The following is a 19718-nucleotide window of genomic DNA, read 5'->3' on the forward strand; positions in this document are numbered from 1 at the left end:
TGAAGGGAGACCCAGCACTGCAATGCTGGTCTCTGGGGGTAGCTCTCCGGCCACTCAAAAGCCTTTTTGGTCTGTCACTTGGAAGCTGTTTGTGTGTGAGAACTCAAAACGAAGGCTTTGAAGACAACTTGGACAAGACGAAGGCTCTGAAGACTTGGACAAGACGAAGGCTCTGGGGATATCTGGCATCGCTGCACAACCCACACAACCCATGGGCTAGTTGCAGACCATGACAATAGCGGTGCAGGCACTGGACTCAAAAACAAGGCATAAGCTGGAACAAGACTCAGACTGAACTCAGAAACTTGGATTCAGGAATTCTTACTTAGGAACTCGGAAATTAGATGCAGGCTCAGACTTTAAAAACAACAAAGAACTTCTGAAGGCTTGAACCAGCAACGAAGACTCTGGATAGAACACTGACCAGGAACAGGACTCAGGAGACTCAGAAACCAGGAACACGATGAGACCAGGAATGAAGACATGGATTCCAGAACAAGGCAAAGACTTGGATACCAGAAACAAGATAAAGACTTGGATTCAGGAAATGAGGTGAAGATGTGGTTTCAGGAACAAGATGAAGAGACCAATGGAGCCAGGAGACCAGGATCAAGGAACAAACATGGAGGACCTTGAAGGTGCTTGCAAACCATTGCGAAGGCCAGGAGCAAAGACTGGATACCCTTTTATAGAGCTGCAGGAAGGTTGTCATCAGGCGGGGCCACGAGGCTTTTCCCGTCGCAGTCCCTTTAAATCTTGAAGAGACACACGCACATATGCTTAGGCATGCCAGCAGGAGCCGTGGCAGTGTGGCGTTCCAGGCCACAAGGTTGGCAGAAGTGGCAACACATGAAACGGTGCTCTGGCCACGCAGAGAGGCAAGGCAGCGATGGTGGTGTTAGCAGTGATTCAGGGCCGCAGAGGACAGAAGTTGTCCCTGCTGGCATCAGGGGTCGGCGGCATCAGGGAAGTTTGGAGGTGAGTGAGCTGCTCGCAGACCTGTTCCATGAGCGGAATCAAAACAGGAACAGTAAACCCTGATGACAGTAAGTCTAGAACCTCCTGGATACAGGAAAAAGTCTAGAGATGTAAACAAGAGAAGAACTCTTGGAGGAAGACTGCATAGTTTCCTTCAGTGTTGAAAGACAACCCTTACCGTATCCTGTGAGCCCTAAAAATGCAAGATTTACAGACTTGCTCCTCATCAGGAACAGAATGAGAAACGCTTTTAAAATTGACTTCTAAATGAGTTACAAACAAAAAAATGTAAACAGTACTTATATCTAAAATAGCATGTAGGATAAAATCAAATAAAGACATAAACAAACTGTATGCATTAAATAAATAAAAAATATATAGAAAATAGCACTAAATCAATTAAAAACATACAATTAACATAGTAACATAGTAATGATGGCAGAAAAAAGACTAAATGGTCCATCTAGTCTGACCAGCAAGCTTCCCTAGGTAGAAAGTGCCACTAGGGATGTGCAGAGGGATGCCATACGTTGCATTCGTGATTCAGATTCGTCGGGGAGCAGTTACGTTGCATTCGGCCATATGGCGCCCCGATGCATTAATACGGCGATTTCTATTCGTGTCCCAGCTAAAATTAAAATTAACTACAACCCCCTACCCGCCTGACCCCCCCAAGACTTACCAAAACTCCCTGGTGGTCCAGCGGGGGGGACCGGGAGCCATCCCCTGCACTCACACCCTCGGTGCCGGTTTCATCATGGCACAGATAGCCTTTGTCACAGGGGCTACCGGTGCCATTGGTCAGCCCCTGTCACATGGTCATCGGTGCCATCTTGTGCTCCTACCATGTGACAGGGGCTGACCAATGCCACCGGGACTTTTGGCCAGCTTGGGGGGGGCCTCCTGATCCCCACCACAAGACTTCCAAAAGTCCAGTGGGGGTCCGGGAGCGACCTCCTGCACGTCGTCCGTCCGAGATGCCAGTACTCAAAATGGCGCCGATCGCCTTTGCCCTCACTATGTCACAGGTACCGATGGTCGGCCCCTGTGACACAGTGAGGGCAAAGGCGATCTGCTGCCAGTACTCAAAATGGCGCCGATCGTCTTTGCCCTCACTATGTCACAAGGGCCGACCGTCGGTACCTGTGACATAGTGAGGGCAAAGGTGATCGGTGCCATTTTGAGTACTGGCATCGGGCGGCTGGCGTGTAGGAGGTCGCTCCCGGACCCCATGTTATTTTGGCAAGTCTTGTGGGGGTCAGGAGGCCCCCCAAGCTGGCCAAAAGTGCCCGAGGGTCCAACGGGGGTCCCGGAGTGACCTCCTGCACTCCGGCCGTCCGATGCCAGTAATCAAAATGGTGCCGATAGCCTTTGCCCATATTATGTCACAGGGGCTACCGGTGCCATTAGTCAGCCCCTGTCACATGGTAGGAGCACAAGATGGCACTGATGGCCATGTGACAGGGGCTGACCAATTGCACCGGTAGCCCCTGTGACAAAGGCTATTGGCGCCATGATGAAACCGGCACCGAGGGTGTGAGTGCAGGGGATGGCTCCCAGACTCCCCGCTGGACCACCAGGGAGTTTTGGTAAGTCTTGGGGGGGTTCAGCAGGGTGGGGAGTTTGTTTAAATTTTAATTTAGGTGGCTTTATAATTCGGCGAAGATTCGTGGGGAATCGCGATACGTTTCGCTTCCCCACGAATATCACGAATAGTGCAATATACGTTGTGGATCGCCAATACGGCGAAAATGGATGCACACCCCTAAGTGCACACTCCATGCAGGCTATTCCTATGCTTCTTTTAAGGATAGTACCTGCCACTCATTTAGTTATCCTAAGCATTATGATATAAAAATTTCAGCTAGAAACATTTTTTACTGGGTGATGAGCTTTCTTGAAAGTTCATACAGTGCTGCTTGACATTAGGGATGTGAATCGTTTATCTGACGATTGAAAATATCTGACGATATCTGAAAATATCTGACGATATCTGATGATATCTGAAAATATCTGACGAGATTGAAAATATCATTATGGCGCTGGCCATCCATTGTTCCTAACATGTGACAGGGGCCGGCCAATGGCAAAGATACCCTATCACATACTAAGGGCAAAGGGCCATCGGCGCCATTTTCTTTACTGGCAGCCAACGGCCCGAGAGCGGGAGAACACTCCCGGGACCCCCACTGGACCACCAGTTATTTAAACAATTTTTTTGGGGGGTTGGAGGGATCCGGAGGGTGGGGGGATACTAAAGAACTAATTTTAAAGGGTCAGGCTGTGTTTTTGGGTTATCGGCTCGGCGCAGCTGATAAAAAAAACAAAAATGATTGGAAAGCAGGAAAAATAATTTCCTGATAGTCCACGAATCCGAAACCGGAATCGATTCCGGTTCCGATTCACATCTCTACTTGACATACATTGTTTTTGGACTTTGCCGTAGAAGCAGTCCTGTGCTTTTTCCCTTGTGCCTGTGTATCAGTACCCTAGACCTTAGAAGTTGGGGCCCTCTTGGTTGTTGTCTGAATCCAATTTCCCTTTTACCCCTGCTGTTGAAGTGGGGTGCAATATTGCAGTTGCATTAAAGTAAATCAAAAACAAAAATGAAACTCACCAGATCACAACAAAGCACAATTTTTGAGGATCGTACTGCTTAATTAATCCTTTTAAACTCACATATTAAATATGTGAAGACATAGTGATTGTTTGATACATATATTTTTTAAAGGTACCTAACCAGGTTACCCAATGTATACTTATCTGTAATCATTAACCAACCACCAACTGTTGCGCGTCCCAGCCGCGTTGGTGCCACAACCGGGCCTGCTCACTTAGCGCTCCCAGTCTACCAGCTCTGGTTCCTCCTCACTCGCAGCCACCACCAGTGCCTCTCACCCACGGCACCCCCGGGCATCTCCAGGCCCATCGATGCCCTCTGTCTGGTAACGCTCCTCACGGCAGGGCTCAGCATCCTCCACGGCATCGGCCCCGCCCCTAGGCATGCGGCGGAGGAAGCCAGCCTTCGGCGCCCACAGATGACCTCACATGAAATCAGTATAAAAGGCGAGGCCCAGTCCCCAGAGCCTCGCCTTGGCAATTGGGTCGACACCTCAGTGTTAAAAGTTTGCTGTTCCTTGTTCCTGCATTACCTGCTTCCAGTCTTGTTCCAGTGTTCCTGCGTTCCTATGTTCCTGTTTTGTTCCAGTGTTCCTGTGTTCCTGTTCCTGTCGTGTTCCAGTGTTCCTGTGTTCTGTCTGTTCCAGTGCTCCTGAGTTCCTGTTTTCCTCGTTCTCCTTTGTTGTACCTCTTCGGACTGATTCACGGTACTGACCCCTGCTTGCCTGACCACGTTTGACCGCTGCCTGGAACCGACCTCTGCCTGCCTTCTGACCATGTTTGACTGCTGCCTGGAACTGACCTTCACCTCTCTTGACCACATACAGACTGACTTTGGAATTGACCCTTGCTTTGGCTGACCACTCTTGGACTGATACACTGGCTGTTGTGGCTCAATAAAAACTTCCCAAGTTTTCTCATCCAAAACAGCTAACTTCCCTCCCAATCAGTCTTCAAAACAAAGATCCTTTAAGTTTGAAATCATTTATTGCATAGATAATTTCCTATTACTCACAATTCTTGCTTTCAAAAGCATATGCTTCTGGCAGAGATCTTTGTAGCTGGAGGTAGGCAGGAGAAGGGAGATGGAGTTTCTTCGGATGCAGGGTAAGGAGACGAGGGTTTGAAGCTGATTAGTCTTTTAGGATTAAAGCGGTAGGAGGAATGTAAAAAGCCATTCGTGTAACACAGGTTACAAGCACGTATGTCTTCTACATGGCATGGCTGAGACTGACTCACAGTCTTGGAGAGTGATTACAGGAAGCGTCCCCATGGGCTGGGGCCAGGGGCGAGATCCAATGATGGAGAGCCTTGGATCCGTGTGATACAGGGGGGAACATGAAGGGCAGTCCCTTCAGCCAATAAGGCACTTAAGAAGACCCAAGTTAGGTTGAGAGAGCATGCAGATCCTTTCCCAATGGGAGGAGCAGAGGGGAGGGAGCTTCTGTTAAAGGCAAACTCCCTTTAAAGGCACGGCTCCTGGACTTTTATCCTGGGTTACAGAAAGTGTCACGAGTTCTCAGAAGGGAGGGGCTGTAGTAAACACAGGTGGGCTGCAATGTATACAGACACAAACATGTACCCTTTACTGGGGACAGAACACTGGCATTGACCTTGCGCTACACTTGGATATTCTGTTTGCTCCCATGAGCACCAGACTAGCCTGCTCGGACAGTACTTGTGGCCTACATCTGGCTGAACCAATAGGCACCGCCTACTTTGCCTGGAGGACCTTCATCTCCTGCTACACTTCAGAGGTCTCCGGTCATCCTGGTTCCAGTCTTGCTCCTCCATACTTCACCAGCTGCGGACCTTTGTTCGTTGTGGGCACACCTCTCTGCTACCTTTCCGGGAGACCCATCTAAGTCCAGGCGGTCTGGGTACCCAAGGGATCAACCTGCAGAAACTCCGGATTGCTATTGGCGAAGTTCCAGCTCTGCCTTGTGTGCTCTGCCTCCTGGTGGCAGGCACTCTCTGGGTCCGACCAGAGGGCCGTACCAATCCTGCACCAGGCCAAGAGTCCACCTCCAGTGCAACACCACCCACCTTATTTTCGCAACTGATTCAGTACCTCAAAAACATGATCATATTCCCCAAAACATATATATATATATTCTTTTTAAACATCTTTTCATATATTGCATTTAAAATTGACTAAAAAAGTCTCTGTAATATTTATGACACTGGAAAAATTCTTTGTATGAAAAATATTTAAGCTGTAAATCCTTATAAATCAAATCCCCCAAATTTAAAAAGTTCTCCGTCAATTTCTCACAAATCTACTTAGCTCAAATGATGCACTCCCAACATGGCCAGGTTTCAGAACAAATCCTTTATCAGAGGATCCATCACTGAAGAAACAATTCTCAATTAATTCATACGGCAAACAGCAAAAATGTGATTCATGCGGCGAACAGCGTCAAAACGGCTGAATCACTATCCATCTTCACATATTAAATATGTGAAGTGATGTGAGTTTAAAAGGATTAAATAAGCAATGATGTCCTCAAAAACTTAGATTTGTTGTGATCTAGTGGGGTTTATTTTTGTTTTCTATTTACTATAAAGGCAAACCCACTAAGTGGAGAATTTTTTTTTTTATTTTTGGCAGTTGCATTAACAGCATCAAGGCTTATTTGATAAGGGTCGTAATCTCCATGCCTTCTGCTAAGGGTAATAACCGCCGCACCAGCAAGTTACCCGCCTGCACGCTTTTCTTCATTTCTGTGTTCTAATTAAATATAATTAATAAACGTCAGTCATAAACTAACTGCGGGCAAAAGAAAATATTAAAAAAGGAAAACGGCCACACTATTCTTCGGGGTCTGCTTGCTGAGAGGCCCGTTTGCTTCATTACTGTTACCTGCTTCCGGATTTGGCGCTGCTGGTGACGTCGGAGAAGGAGGAGCCGGTAGACAATAAAACTCTGTCTACTCCGGCTCGCCACCGCCGGCGCGACGGTTCAGCCGCGCGCGGTCAAGGGGCGCGCACGGCTTTGTCTGGCTTCGTCCGGATTGGGACAGCATTGGGCGGAAAAATGTTTCTTCGAAGAGAGAGTGGCCTTAGAAAACGGCGACAAGATAAGTAAAGAAAAAGTTCTTCTTGGGTTAAAGTTGAAAGCATTCATAAGTTATATTACTATTTAGGGTTGTGGAAGTTTGATAAAGTTATTTGGGAAAGAGTGCCATGCCCCATTCAAAAAGGAAGGCAAAAATTAGAGAAATTTCTGCTACTTCTACACCAGTTAAATCGTACCAGGCAACCATTCCTGATTGCTTTCAAACTCCTTCATTAAGAACACCGGTTGGGGCCGCTAGCGGCATGACCCAGGAGCAGGAGTCTGCCGCTTTGGCCAGTGAAATATCTCTTACTCCCGGTGCCCCGGAGAAACCGGCTCCTCCCATTATGGAATCTGAGAATGCCAAAATAATATCAGGAGGCCCACTCGATCTCTCTAGAGATGTTGGAGAACCAACAAGAATCTCAATGGACAATGAAGATCAAAAGTCCTGGGAGACCGGAGAAGGCTCGGACATAGTGGGAGGCAATGGAACTCCTCAACAGTCTGGGGAAGCTGTCTCGAGAAACATGGGACAAGATATATTAGAGATAGTTCCAAAGAAATTAACTTTGGAGGAACTGGGATTGATGATTATGAAAATGCAGAAATCAATTAATAAGTTAACTTTAAATGTGCAAGAAGTATTAAATAAAAATGCATCTATGCAAGGGAAAATTGAAAGCTTAGAGAAGAATGTTAACACTATTGATGAAAAAATGGGGGGAATACAGAAAACACAGGTTAATGTAATAAAATCAATACAAGAACATGAAGGGAGAATAGAAATGATAGAGAACTTGAGTAGAAAACTGAATTTAAGAATATTAAATTTTCCACAAGTCCATCTGGTTACTCCAGTGGACTTGTTTAATAGGGATGTGAATCGTTTTAGGACGATTAAAATTATCGTCCGATAATTTTAATATCGTCTTAAACCGTTATGGAACACAATACAATAGAGATTCTAACGATTTATCGTTATAAATCGTTAGAATCGTGAGCCGGCACACTAAAACCCCCTAAAACCCACCCCCGACCCTTTAAATTAAATCCCCCACCCTCCCGAACCCCCCCCAAATGAGTTAAATAACTTGCGGGTCCAGCGGCGGTCCGGAACGGCAGCGGTCCGGAACGGGCTCCTGCTCCTGAATCTTGTTGTCTTCAGCCGGCGCCATTTTCCAAAATGGCGCCGAAAAATGGCGGCGGCCATAGACGAACACGATTGGACGGCAGGAGGTCCTTCCGGACCCCCGCTGGACTTTTGGCAAGTCTCGTGGGGGTCAGGAGGCCCCCCACAAGCTGGCCAAAAGTTCCTGGAGGTCCAGTGGGGGTCAGGGAGCGATTTCCCGCCGCGAATCGTTTTCGTACGGAAAATGGCGCCGGCAGGAGATCGACTGCAGGAGGTTGTTCAGCGAGGCGCCGGAACCCTCGCTGAACGACCTCCTGCAGTCGATCTCCTGCCGGCGCCATTTTCCGTACGAAAACGATTCGCGGTGGGAAATCGCTCCCTGACCCCCGCTGGACCTCCAGGAACTTTTGGCCAGCTTGTGGGGGGCCTCCTGACCCCCACGAGACTTGCCAAAAGTCCAGCGGGGGTCCGGAAGGACCTCCTGCCGTCCAATCGTGTTCGTCTATGGCCGCCGCCATTTTTCGGCGCCATTTTGGAAAATGGCGCCGGCTGAAGACAACAAGATTCAGGAGCAGGAGCCCGTTCCGGACCACTGCCGTTCCGGACCGCCGCTGGACCCGCAGGTTATTTAACTCATTTGGGGGGGGGGTTCGGGAGGGTGGGGGATTTAATTTAAAGGGTCGGGGGTGGGTTTTAGGGGGTTTTAATGTGCCGGTTTTGCGATTTTTAGATTTTTAGATTTTTCACGATTTTTCACGATTTTTCACGATATTTTACCCCCCCAAACGGCAACAATACGATTCCCTCCCCCTCCCAGCCGAAATCGATCGTTAAGACGATCGAGGACACGATTCACATCCATATTGTTTAACAGTTACTTAAAAAACATCTTAAAATATTCAGAAAATTCCATGCCCAAACTATCTAAGGCCTATTATTTACAACAGGCTAAAGAGGATAAAAATGTAAAGGTTGCAGAAAGCTTTAACCTGACTGATTTTCTAGAGAAATCATATGAATCTAAAATTGAAAGTAGATCCACCCTACTGGTACAATTTATGTCCCAATCAGAGAGAGATGAAGTGTTGAAACTCCATTTTCGACAACAAAAATTAGATTTTTATGGAGCGCCAGTGAGAATATTCCCTGATGTCATGCGAATAACACAACTTAGGCGAAAAAACTTTATTGCACTTCGAAAGGAAGTATTAGATAGAGGGGCTCAATTCTCTTTACGCTATCCCTGCAAATGCTATATAAAATACCAACAAAATTCATACATCTTTAATGTCCCTGAACAATTACGAACATTTCTTGACACACACCCCGAAGGGCTGTAATTAAGGGATTAAAAGGAATAAATGAAGGAGTACTAGGAAGAATATTAGTTAAATGTTTTTATTCCTATGTTGCTCCATAACGTTTACTAATTGTCAATGTTTTCTAATATTTTCTTTTATTATCCTTGTTAATGATATGATGCTGGGGTATATATTGTACTAAGATTTGAATTCTTTGACTGTTATGTTCCCCTGGCACTCACTGTATCTTGTAATAATTATAAGAAATGCAATAAATTAAAAATTAAAAAAAATAAAAAAGGAAAACATAATGTCTCCTTTTAGGGAAACTGTCAAGTCTCAAAAACTTGGGTGGTTCTTCGGAATTGGACAGGTGGTTAACAAGCAATTTAAATAAATAAATAAATAAATAAATAACGGAAAGTAGCTGGGGTTCAATGGTGTTCTTCCCAGGATTTAAGGATTAGGAAGATTTCTTGGGGGACCAAGAGGATCCTGAGAGTGAAAGATGAAGAGTGATGACAAGGAAGTTAGTTCCATATTACTTGATTTCACTGAAGAGCTGCCATGATTGCCTTATAGGTGGATTTTCTTTTTAGAGTCAAAGGGGTATCTGCTAGGATTGTGGAACTGCTACAGAGTTAACATAAGGAAGAGAGATTAGGAGCGTGTCTTTAATTATTCAGGAGAATTTTCTAGTTTTCTTCTGATGGCTACAGAGATCTGAACACCATGAACCAGGTACTAATACAGGGAAAATCTGAGAGGAGGATCACCTCTAAAAAGAATACTGTGAGGGAGTTGGATGAAAGGATTCCCTAGGGCAAAGGATTTCTCTGATTGTAATTACTGATTGTGTTTTTGAAGTTTGATTTCTGTATTGAATGCACCAGATGAAAGTGTATGGTTTGCCAAATTATTCATCTCAATCATGTACCCAAGAAAAATAATTTATTTTGAACAACCTCAACTGGGATGTGCCAGAGGATATTCCACAATAGGGATGTGAATCGTTTTTTGAATATTTAAAATAATCGTCAGATATATTTTAAATTGTCAAAAATCGTTAAGAGTCACGATACAATAGAAATTCCCCCGATTTATCGTGAAAAATCGTAAATCGGGGGAGGGGGGAGGGCGGGGAAAACCGGCACACCAAAAAAACCCCTAAACCCACCCCGACCCTATAAAACGAATCCCTTACCTTCCCCCACCCTCCCGAACCCCCCCAAAACTTTTTACGAGTACCTGGTGGTCCAGTGGGGACGCGGGGACCAATCTCCTGCTCTCGGTCCATCGGCGCCATTTTGGCTGCCACTCAAAAATGGCGCCGATGGCCCGATAAAAAAACCCCCACCCGACCCTTTAAAAACGACCCCTTAGCTTCCCCCACCCTCCCGATCCCCCCAAAACATACCTGTGGTCTAGTGGTGGTCCCGGGAGCGATCTCCCATTCTCAGGCCGTCGGCTGCCACCCATAAAGATGGCACCGAAGGCCCTTTGCCCTTACCATATGACAGGGTATCCGTGCCATTGGCCGGCCCCTGTCACATGGTAGGAGCACTGGCTGGCCGGTGCCATCTTTAAAGATGGCCGCCACCGTATTTAAAGATGGCTGCGGCCATCGTAAAGATGGCTGCTGCCATCTTTAAAGACGGCGCCGGCCATCCAGTGCTCCTACCATGTGACAGGAGCCAGTCAATGGCACGGATTCCCTGTCATATGGTAAGGGCAAAGGGCCATCGGTGCCATCTTTATGAGTGGCAGCCGACGGCCTGAGAATGGGAGATCGCTCCCGGGACCACCAGGTATGTTTTGGGGGGCTCGGGAGGGTGGGGGAAGCTAAGAGGTCATTTTTAAAGGGTCGGGTGGGTTTTTTTTTTATCGGGCTATCAGCGCCATTTTTGAGTGGCAGCCAAAATAGCGCCGATGGCCCAAGAGCGGGAGATTGGTCCCCACGCCCCCACTGGACCACCAGGTAATCGTAAAAAGTTTTGGGGGGGTTCGGGAGGGTGGGGGAAGGTAAGGGGTTAATTTTAAAGGTCGGGCCTCACTACAAAAAAAATAACAAATTCCGATTCACATCACCCACATCACCCATGATCAGATTTTTTTCCCCCCTCTAGCCGAGCCCGATCGTTAAGACGATCGGGCACACGATTCACATCTCTATTCCACAAACCTAAGGGCCCTGAAAGAATTCACTTTCCTCCTGCTGGGAATCCCGAACACCCAAAACAGCCCATGTATCTGATAAGAAGGTGGACCTGGGGCTCATAATATAACTAGACAAATACATTACCCTGGTGCAAGGAACTGGTATGATCCTGTCACCCCTTTGATGAAATGAGAAATTATTTTGTCCAGTTGAGGGTTTACTGGGATCTCTGAGAGAATTCCACAGACTTCTCCAGCAGAATGGGGGTGGGGAGGGTAAGGAAGAGAGAAAGAAAGCTGTTGCTAGTGCTTTATTGAAGGGGAGACTATTTGACAGCGGCAATGAAGGAAGAATCATCAGGTACTGTGGGGATTCAGAATTACCCCCATAACTCCTTCTTCTGTACAGGAATTTTTAACCAACTGCAGCCCTAAGCAACCGGATTGGTTCCAGGAGTGGTTTGCATGTAATACAGTGGACATGTTTCAATAGTAACCTGGATCATATTTTCATTAAATCTATGAGTAGAAACCATATGGGTACTGGCATCCCTATCTACCTTTGATCATGCTCCAATGAGATGGGAGTATTAAACTTTTCCATTTTGGCATGGTGACCAAACAGTAGCACACTGCTGCACCTAACCACCTGGGCTAGATACTGATGGAATCTTTTCTGCTCTAAAAAAAATTTATATCACTTGTGTTCTAGGATCCACTGCCCAAAACTTTAACTAACCCATTGTTATGGACGCACCTAGTGAGCCCTGGGAAGGATGTGGAGGCAAAATCGCTTTCTCCTGAGAGAGAGTGAGCCCTTGGGCCTCGATATGGCTCAGGGAGGAGCCCCAAGACACACTCCAAAGCAGGTGAGCAAGTACAAGCATGGGTGGAGCAAGAACACAGGAGGAGGACGAAGTGGGTCAACCCTCTGTTGAACCAACACATACTAGAGATCACAGAGGGCTGGAAACTCTGAGGCAAGGTACCGGAGTAGGAGATTCTGGACCCGAGAGAGTCAAAGAGTCAGCGTACATCGGGAAACTAGGACTCCTGGAACTTGGACAAGAAGAGGACTCCTAGACTGGATGACATGAGACGAGACTCTTGAAGACATGAAGACTTGGACAATACTCTTGAGGACTTGGACAAGACAAAACTCTTGAGGACTTGGACGAGGGGAGACACTTGAAGACTTGAACAAGATAATGCTCTTGAAGACTTGGACGAGGGGAGACACTCGAAGACTTGAATGTGATGAGACTCTTGGAGACTTGGGAGACTGATGTCCCTCAGGATGCCCTACACAGCCCAACGTGGACTGGTCATGGACCATCCTGTCCCACTATGTGCCCTACACAACCTGAAAGACTGGTCACGGACCACACGGAGAGCGGGACGTGCACAAGATAGAGAAGGAAGTCCTGGCAGCACTTGAAAGAAGTCCAACCGGAGACGATTCCGGTCACCTGAAGACTGACACCAGACGCTTCTGCAAAGGACAACTGGAGGAGAAGTCCGGGGGATGGCAAGACTGCTGGCAGATACTTCAGGAAGGGGAGATAGAAGATACGCAAGAGGGGAAGCCTCAAGCGCAGGTCACATGGACATCTGGATATCTGGATCTCGGAACGAGAAGACAACTGGACATCAGGGTCTCTGGACAGACGGACATCAGGACGAAGGACATCTGGACACCTGGACATCTAGATCTCTGGACCCAGAGGACATCTGGACATCAGGAATGTCTGGGACATCTAGGTACCAATGAGGAACCCCAAGGCTTACAGGAAGGGAAGCCAAGGACTGGAACATACCACGAAGACAGTCCAATGAGGAATGAAACCTGGAGCGTCGGATGAAGACCTCAGGAAAAAGAAGACATAGAACATGAAGTCTTCCAGACAGGAGCAGCAAGGTGGACCACGATGGATGCGGTGGAACTCCGTAGAGGGTGAAACTCCAAGGATGGATTATGGAGCAGACATAACTCCAAAGATGGTGTAACTCCGAAGATGGTGTAACTCTGAAGATGGAAAGCGGAGAGGTCGTAACTCCGTCCGAAGGCCCTGCAGGACTGAAGCATGGCCTTTATATAGGGCAGGACCAGGAAGAGCCCTGAAGACGTCATCAGTAGGGAACAGGAGGACTTCCTGTCTCTGGACCTTTAAAAGCAGAAGAGAGATGCGTGGCCCACCCCTAGAGGAAGCCCCGGAGGTAGGTGGGCAGAGTCAAGGCCTGCAGCAGCGTCCTGCCACGTTGGTGAAGAAGAAGAAGAAGGCCGGAGGTGGCTCCTGCCGCTGAAGAGGAACTGCGCTGGGCCAGACTGTGCCCCGAAGATGAGACTGCGGCGACGGCTCCCTGCCGTGAAGAGGAACTCCGGCGGTGGCACCCGGGCTGCGGAGGAGGGGAATCCCGATGGGGAATTCCCCCGAAGGAGGAATTCCTTCTCTCCTTCGCTGCTTCCTTCTCTCCAGCCGCAGAGAAGGAAGCAGCAGCAGTGGCAGCAGTGGCAGCAAGGCTGCGAAGACACAAGGAAGTGCGGCTCGGCAGCAGTCCGGGCCGCAAGAGAGAGAGCAGCGCTGGAGAAGAGGTGAGGGCCTGTCCGCAGGATGGGGTCCACGGCCAGGATCGTAACACCCATTGTGAAGTCCAAATGTGTAATAGAGAGGATAAAGGGGAGAAGAGAATATACCTGGTCAGCACTAGCAAGAACACTGACTGTAAATAACATGTGTTTTTCATTCTTAGGTAGTTAGTTTATTTGATCAATTGCCATTCTTTCTTAAAAATCAAGGCAATTAACAATTAAAATATTAATAAGTTACAGTAAAATACTATAGTATTAAAATCTCATATAATCAAACAAATACATTCAGGAATAACAGTCATCCAGTAAAAACCGTATATAGTACAAATGAAAGCAGCACTAAGCAGTAATCTCAAAGAAATCAAATCCTTGCAAAAACAGGTGTGTTTTAGCTTCTTCTTAAATTGGGGCGATAATTCTCCTACTAAGCATACTTCAAATAAATGTAAGCTTTTGGGAACACCAATCTGAAGAGCCTGACAGCAGTGTCTCAGTTCTGTACTGTTGGGGATCCATGCCATGTAGTTATTTACAGTTTATTGGTGCTAGCCAGATAAATTTCAGTCATCCTTCTGGAATATCCCACCCCACCCTTCGTCTTTTCTTCTGATTAAATTGTAGCTGGATTGTATTAACCAGATAAAATTTATTTGCTCAGCAGGGCAGGGTCTCTTGGCATTTAAAAAATCAAATTGAACTTCTTTATATTTAAAAAAAAACAAAAAACAACCAACCCAAATACTATGGTCTTAATTCTGCAAAATCCTTGAGCCATGTACATAGCTGAAGAGCAAGAAAATAATCAGACTATGGCAATTTTTTCTCATCGTACAAAAAAGATATTTGAGTTGAATTAGGGATATTTGGCCCTGTCTCATGGAGATTTACCCTTACATACAATTTCTAGCATTTGCAGAATTAAGGTCTATGCCTTTGACACTACCATTAAAATATTGCTTTTTCCTTTTGCCACAAATCTTTGAAACTGCACAGGATGACTGACTGCTGATTCTAACACAATCAGACCATACCTCGAAATTCAGGCCAGAAATTGAAACTTCAGCCCATTCTTCTTCTTCAAAAGGCCGGCTCCCGGTAATCACAAGGTTGGCACGGAAACGCTCAATTAGTTCGTTTATGTGTTGTGTTTCTTCTAGTTCACTCTCTTCACTGTTCAGTGCATATCCAGAGTTGGAAAAGAGAGGGAGTATAAAAGGAAAGGGAAGCAGAAGGAAATAAGTCAATTAAATATTTTACCTTATTGACATGAATACGAAGTACAGTGCTTGGGTTTTGTCATTAGTGCAATATGACAAAAAATTGCTTTTACGTCAACAGTAATTTTATGATTGGACAATCTGCAGGTTACTTTATGCAATAGGGGTAAATCAAGGACTGGATCAATACTGTTTGGAGCATCTGGAGCCAGTTGGCAAGGCAACCCTAAGAGTAGAATAGATGGATAACACGTGGGGGGTTTGAATTTCAGTGGCTAATGGTCTGGGAGAACATGCACAGCTCACTAGGTAGGAAGAGGTGAGGTGTCCTGTAAACTCCCAGATCTCTGTGCAGTGACTGAGCTAAAATCACTGAGGGAAAGAACACTGCCTTCCCCACCAGGAAGAATCATGTAAGCGGGGGGATTTTAGTAGACACACGTTCTGATGCAATTACCAGTTTCCCCAGTTTGTACCCAGTTTGCCCAAATAAAGGGTCATACTACTGAAACCCCTAGTTTAAAAGCTTCCCTTTCCCCCTATTTGCACAACCTGTAAAACCCTGCTCACTAGCAGTAGTAAAGTTACATGGCTGGGGACCCCGGCGCGCTCTTATGCTTATGAATACTTACGCGCACATTTCGTGTTAAAGTCCCGGAATGCCCATGTCCCGTCCCTTTTTGCAACTTCTTATTTGTGCACATACTGGGAGATATGTGCATACTTGGGCATCTTTAAAATTGAGGTGGTGGGTGCCAGCTGGACATACTCGCGAATCTCCCAGCTTTGGCGCGTGCCGGGCTTTTAAAATTCACCCATTAGAAAAAAACACATTGAACTTTAAGACTGAGGTATGAAAATGCCAGAAAAACATGAGAAAAACTCATGAACCAAACTTGACGCATTCATGTTTTCAATCTTTGAACAAAGTGCATGATACCTGATGAGTCTGACCCATGATGCACAGATGTACACTGCATCTTAAACATAGCTACCACTATGCATTAAACACCATGCTTGCTACTTCTCACAAGTTGTCTTTTTAAATAGGACTATTGCCTAAATGTGACTTTTCTAAGAAGTAATTTTGTCAAAATGTTCTATTAATACATATTTCAATCCTTCCTCCTTTTGGTCATCTCTGATAAAGGACTAAGATACCTCCTACTGCTAGAACAGAAACTTGGGATTGGGCTCTGGATCTCAGGAATACTTCCCTCCTGCCCTTCACTCATTGCCCATTCCCTGACATTCTCTCCCCTGCCCTTTGCCCCTCCCTGGAGTCTCCCACATCACTCCTTTTCAAATCCTCTCCCTCTTCATGCTCCCTTTTCCAAAGTGCTCTCCCTCTTGCCCTGTCCTCTTGTGGCCCCTTCCTGAATGCTCAACTTCCTGCTCTTCTTCTAATGAAACCTTCCTAAAGTGCCTTCCCTCATGCCCTCCCTTCATGAGTCCCTTTCCTTCTCTCCTCCATGATCCCTTTCCATATGCCTTTTCTCCTGACCATTTTCCTCTCACCCCCAACACCTTTCAGGGTGTTTTCTCCACCATGACTGTCCCTTCTTGGTTGCTCTCTCTCCTATCCTCCCCCTTCCTTCATAATCTCCATCCTACCTTCCCCCAAATGCCTCATTCCTGGTTGTCTTCCTTCCTGTCCTCTTTCCCTTTCAATAACCCCTTCCCAGACCTTCTCCTCCTGACCTTCTTCCTAATTTCCATGCGTCTGCTCTTTCCTCAGATGGCCCCCTTCTTGGGTGCTCTCCCTTTTACCGTCCCCCTCCTGCCCCTTCCAGTATATTTTCAATCCTGCCTTCCCCCACATGGCTTATTCCTCAGTCCTTTCATTTCTGCCCTCCCTCCAATGGCCTCTTATTTATTTATTTATTTATTTATTTAGCATTTTTATATACCGACGTTCTCGATACAAATATCAAATCAGGTCGGTTTACATAAAACAAAACAATCGCAGTGAGGCGTTACAATAAACGGAGTTTCAGAACATGAGAATAAATATTAAATAAACAACAGTGACTCATCAAATGACGAGAATCTATATAGTAAATAACATGTAATAAAATAGATAATGGTGTAAATAACTAACTTGAAATAAAATAAATAATAAATAGAATAGTATAAAATATATATATAAAGACAACAGTAACTCGTTATGATACGTGAAACATGTAGAGAATAACTAAGAATAAATGATGTGTTAATTTGGGATATACAGGTATCAGGGACCAATGTTTATGTGCCTGGTTATGAGTAATGCATAGGCTAAAGAATTAATGCATCCACAAGTGGAACAATCAAACAGGTGGGCTGTCAAATAACATGGATTCATGTGGAGATAACTAAAAATAAATGATGAGCTGAACAGTGGAGATAACTAAAAAAACAGTGGAGATAACTAAAAATAAATGATGAGCTGAACAGTGACCAATGTTTATGAGTTTAGATATCAGTAATGCATGAACTAAAGAATTAGTGCATCCATGCGGGAGGCTTTCCCTACAGGTGTGTTGTAAGTGGGTTGTCCAGATGAGGTAGCTTTCACTACAAGTGGGTTGTAAGTGGGTTGTCCAGATGAGGTGTAATCGGGCCTTGAAGAGGTGTGGGCGGTCGTGGAACTTGAGGTGTGGTCATGGAACTTGTAGTGAACTAATTTTACTCTTTTGCTCTTTGGCCCGTGTCAGAGTGTTCCTGCGATTCTGGAAATGCTTGCCGGAAGAGCCACGTTTTTAAATTTTCTTAAAAGTTATATGACAGGTTTCTTGGCGTAGATCCGGTGGTAATGAGTTCCAGAGGGTGGGCCCAGCTGAGGAAAGTGCTCGTTTAGATCGTGAAGTTTTGATCGGGGGAGCGTATAAGGAACCTTTGTAGTTGAATCTGATAGGTCTTTGTGATGTGTGAGGTCGGAGTTGCGAGTTTAGGTTTAGGTGTGCGGTGCCCGTAATATCCTTGTGGATCATTGATAATGTCTTGAATGTGATTCTGGCTTTTATGGGTAGCCAGTGCAGACTGTAGAGAATAGGTGTTATGTGGGCTCTTTTATTTGTGTTGGTGAGTAACCTCGCGGCAGCGTTCTGCACCATCTGTAAGGGTTTTGTAGCTGTGATCGGTAGACCTAACAGGAGCGAGTTGCAGTAGTCTAATTTGGATAGAATTATAGACTGCACTACTAGACGGAAGTCACTGAAGTGGAGGAGAGGTTTCAGATTTTTGAGTACTTGAAGTTTAAAATAACATTCTTTTGTTGTATTGGAGACGAAGGATTTAAGGTTGAATTGATTGTCGAGACGCACCCCTAAGTCTCTGACGGAAGGGGAGTGGTTAATGGATGATTTTGCGAATTGAGATGTGCTTTGGGAGTTGATGAGAGTATGGTTTTTTCCGTCAGGTGAGATGATGAGGATTTCTGTTTTATTTGAGTTGAGTATGAGGTTCAGGCTGGATAACAGAGTGTTGATGGATTGTAAGCAATTGTTCCAATGTGCCCATGTTTTTTGTAGTGATTCTGTGATGGGGAGGAGTATCTGAATGTCATCAGCGAAAATATAATGCTTTAGCTTAAGGTTGGAGAGTAGGTGGCAGAGTGGGAGCAGGTAGATATTAAAAAGGGTAGGGGAGAGAGATGATCCTTGTGGTACTCCTCGGATTGATTTAATGGGAGGTGATTCTTCGTTGTTGATCTTGACTTTATAGAATCTATTCTCCAGAAACGATTGAAACCAGCTATGAGCCTCTCCTTGAATTCCTATATCGGATAGCCGCTCGAGAAGGATGGCATGATTGACTGTGTCGAATGCGGCAGATAGGTCGAGAAGAGCGAGAAGGTATGGTTGGTTTTTTTCAAGATTGAGGAGTACGGTGTCAGATAACGATGCCAGTAGGGCTTCTGTGTTTTGCGATTTCCTAAAGCCGAACTGGAAAGGGGAGAGTATATTGTTCTCCTCTAGGTATTCAGACAGTTGCTTGTTGACGAATCTTTCCATCACTCTTGAGATAAGGGAAGGTTGGCGATGGGGCGGAAGTTTGCGGGTCAGCCGTGGAAAGGTTAGGTTTTTTTTAATAAGGGTTTCAGAATGGCTATTTTGAGTTGATCTGGGACCTTTCCTTGAGTTAAAGAGCAGTTGATGATATCTGCTAGTGCTTTGGATATAGTGTTAGGAGTTGATAGTAGAAGGTTGGAGGGTATGGTATCCAGTGGATGCGATGAGGGTTTAAGCTTGTTGAGGATGGTTTCAATTTCCAGTGATGATGGGGTCTCGAACGATGATAGGCTGTATCCTTTATTATGTTGTGTGGTGCTGAGGGGTGTTGGTGTTGGCTGTTGGGTGGAGATTGGCTTAAGGAGATTGGTGATCTTTTTATCAAAGTAGATTGCTAGTTCCAAAGCTTTGTTGGCTGCTTGTTCGTCTGGGATGATAGGTGGAGAGGGTTTAGTTAGAGATGATACAAATGAGAATAAGGCTTTGGAGTCAAATGCGAAATTGTGGATTTTTTTTGCAAAGAAGTCTTTTTTGGCCTTGAGGATGGCTAGTCTGTATGAGTTGAGGTGGGATTTGTAGTTTAGGGTTGTGATGATGGAAGGGGACTTGCGCCAACTGTTTTCTTTTTTCCGAAGTTCTTGTTTAAGGATTTTGAGTGTTGGAGTGTACCATGG

General features: G+C 45.7%; 1 protein-coding gene across 2 annotated transcripts in view; it reads right to left on the reverse strand.

Moving 5' to 3' along the window:
• The window catches only part of MOCOS (molybdenum cofactor sulfurase), a 728537-nt gene that overhangs the window by 14067 nt on the left and 694752 nt on the right, over window positions 1-19718 (reverse strand). For both annotated transcript variants that reach the window (XM_029589863.1, XM_029589864.1), the window contains one exon: window positions 14867-15005. In XM_029589863.1, the coding sequence (XP_029445723.1) occupies window positions 14867-15005 (139 nt within the window). The remainder of the gene's footprint in view (window positions 1-14866; window positions 15006-19718) is intronic.

Source organism: Rhinatrema bivittatum, chromosome 2, assembly GCF_901001135.1.
Source record: "Rhinatrema bivittatum chromosome 2, aRhiBiv1.1, whole genome shotgun sequence".
In the NCBI taxonomy this organism is placed as follows: Eukaryota; Metazoa; Chordata; class Amphibia; order Gymnophiona; family Rhinatrematidae; genus Rhinatrema; species Rhinatrema bivittatum.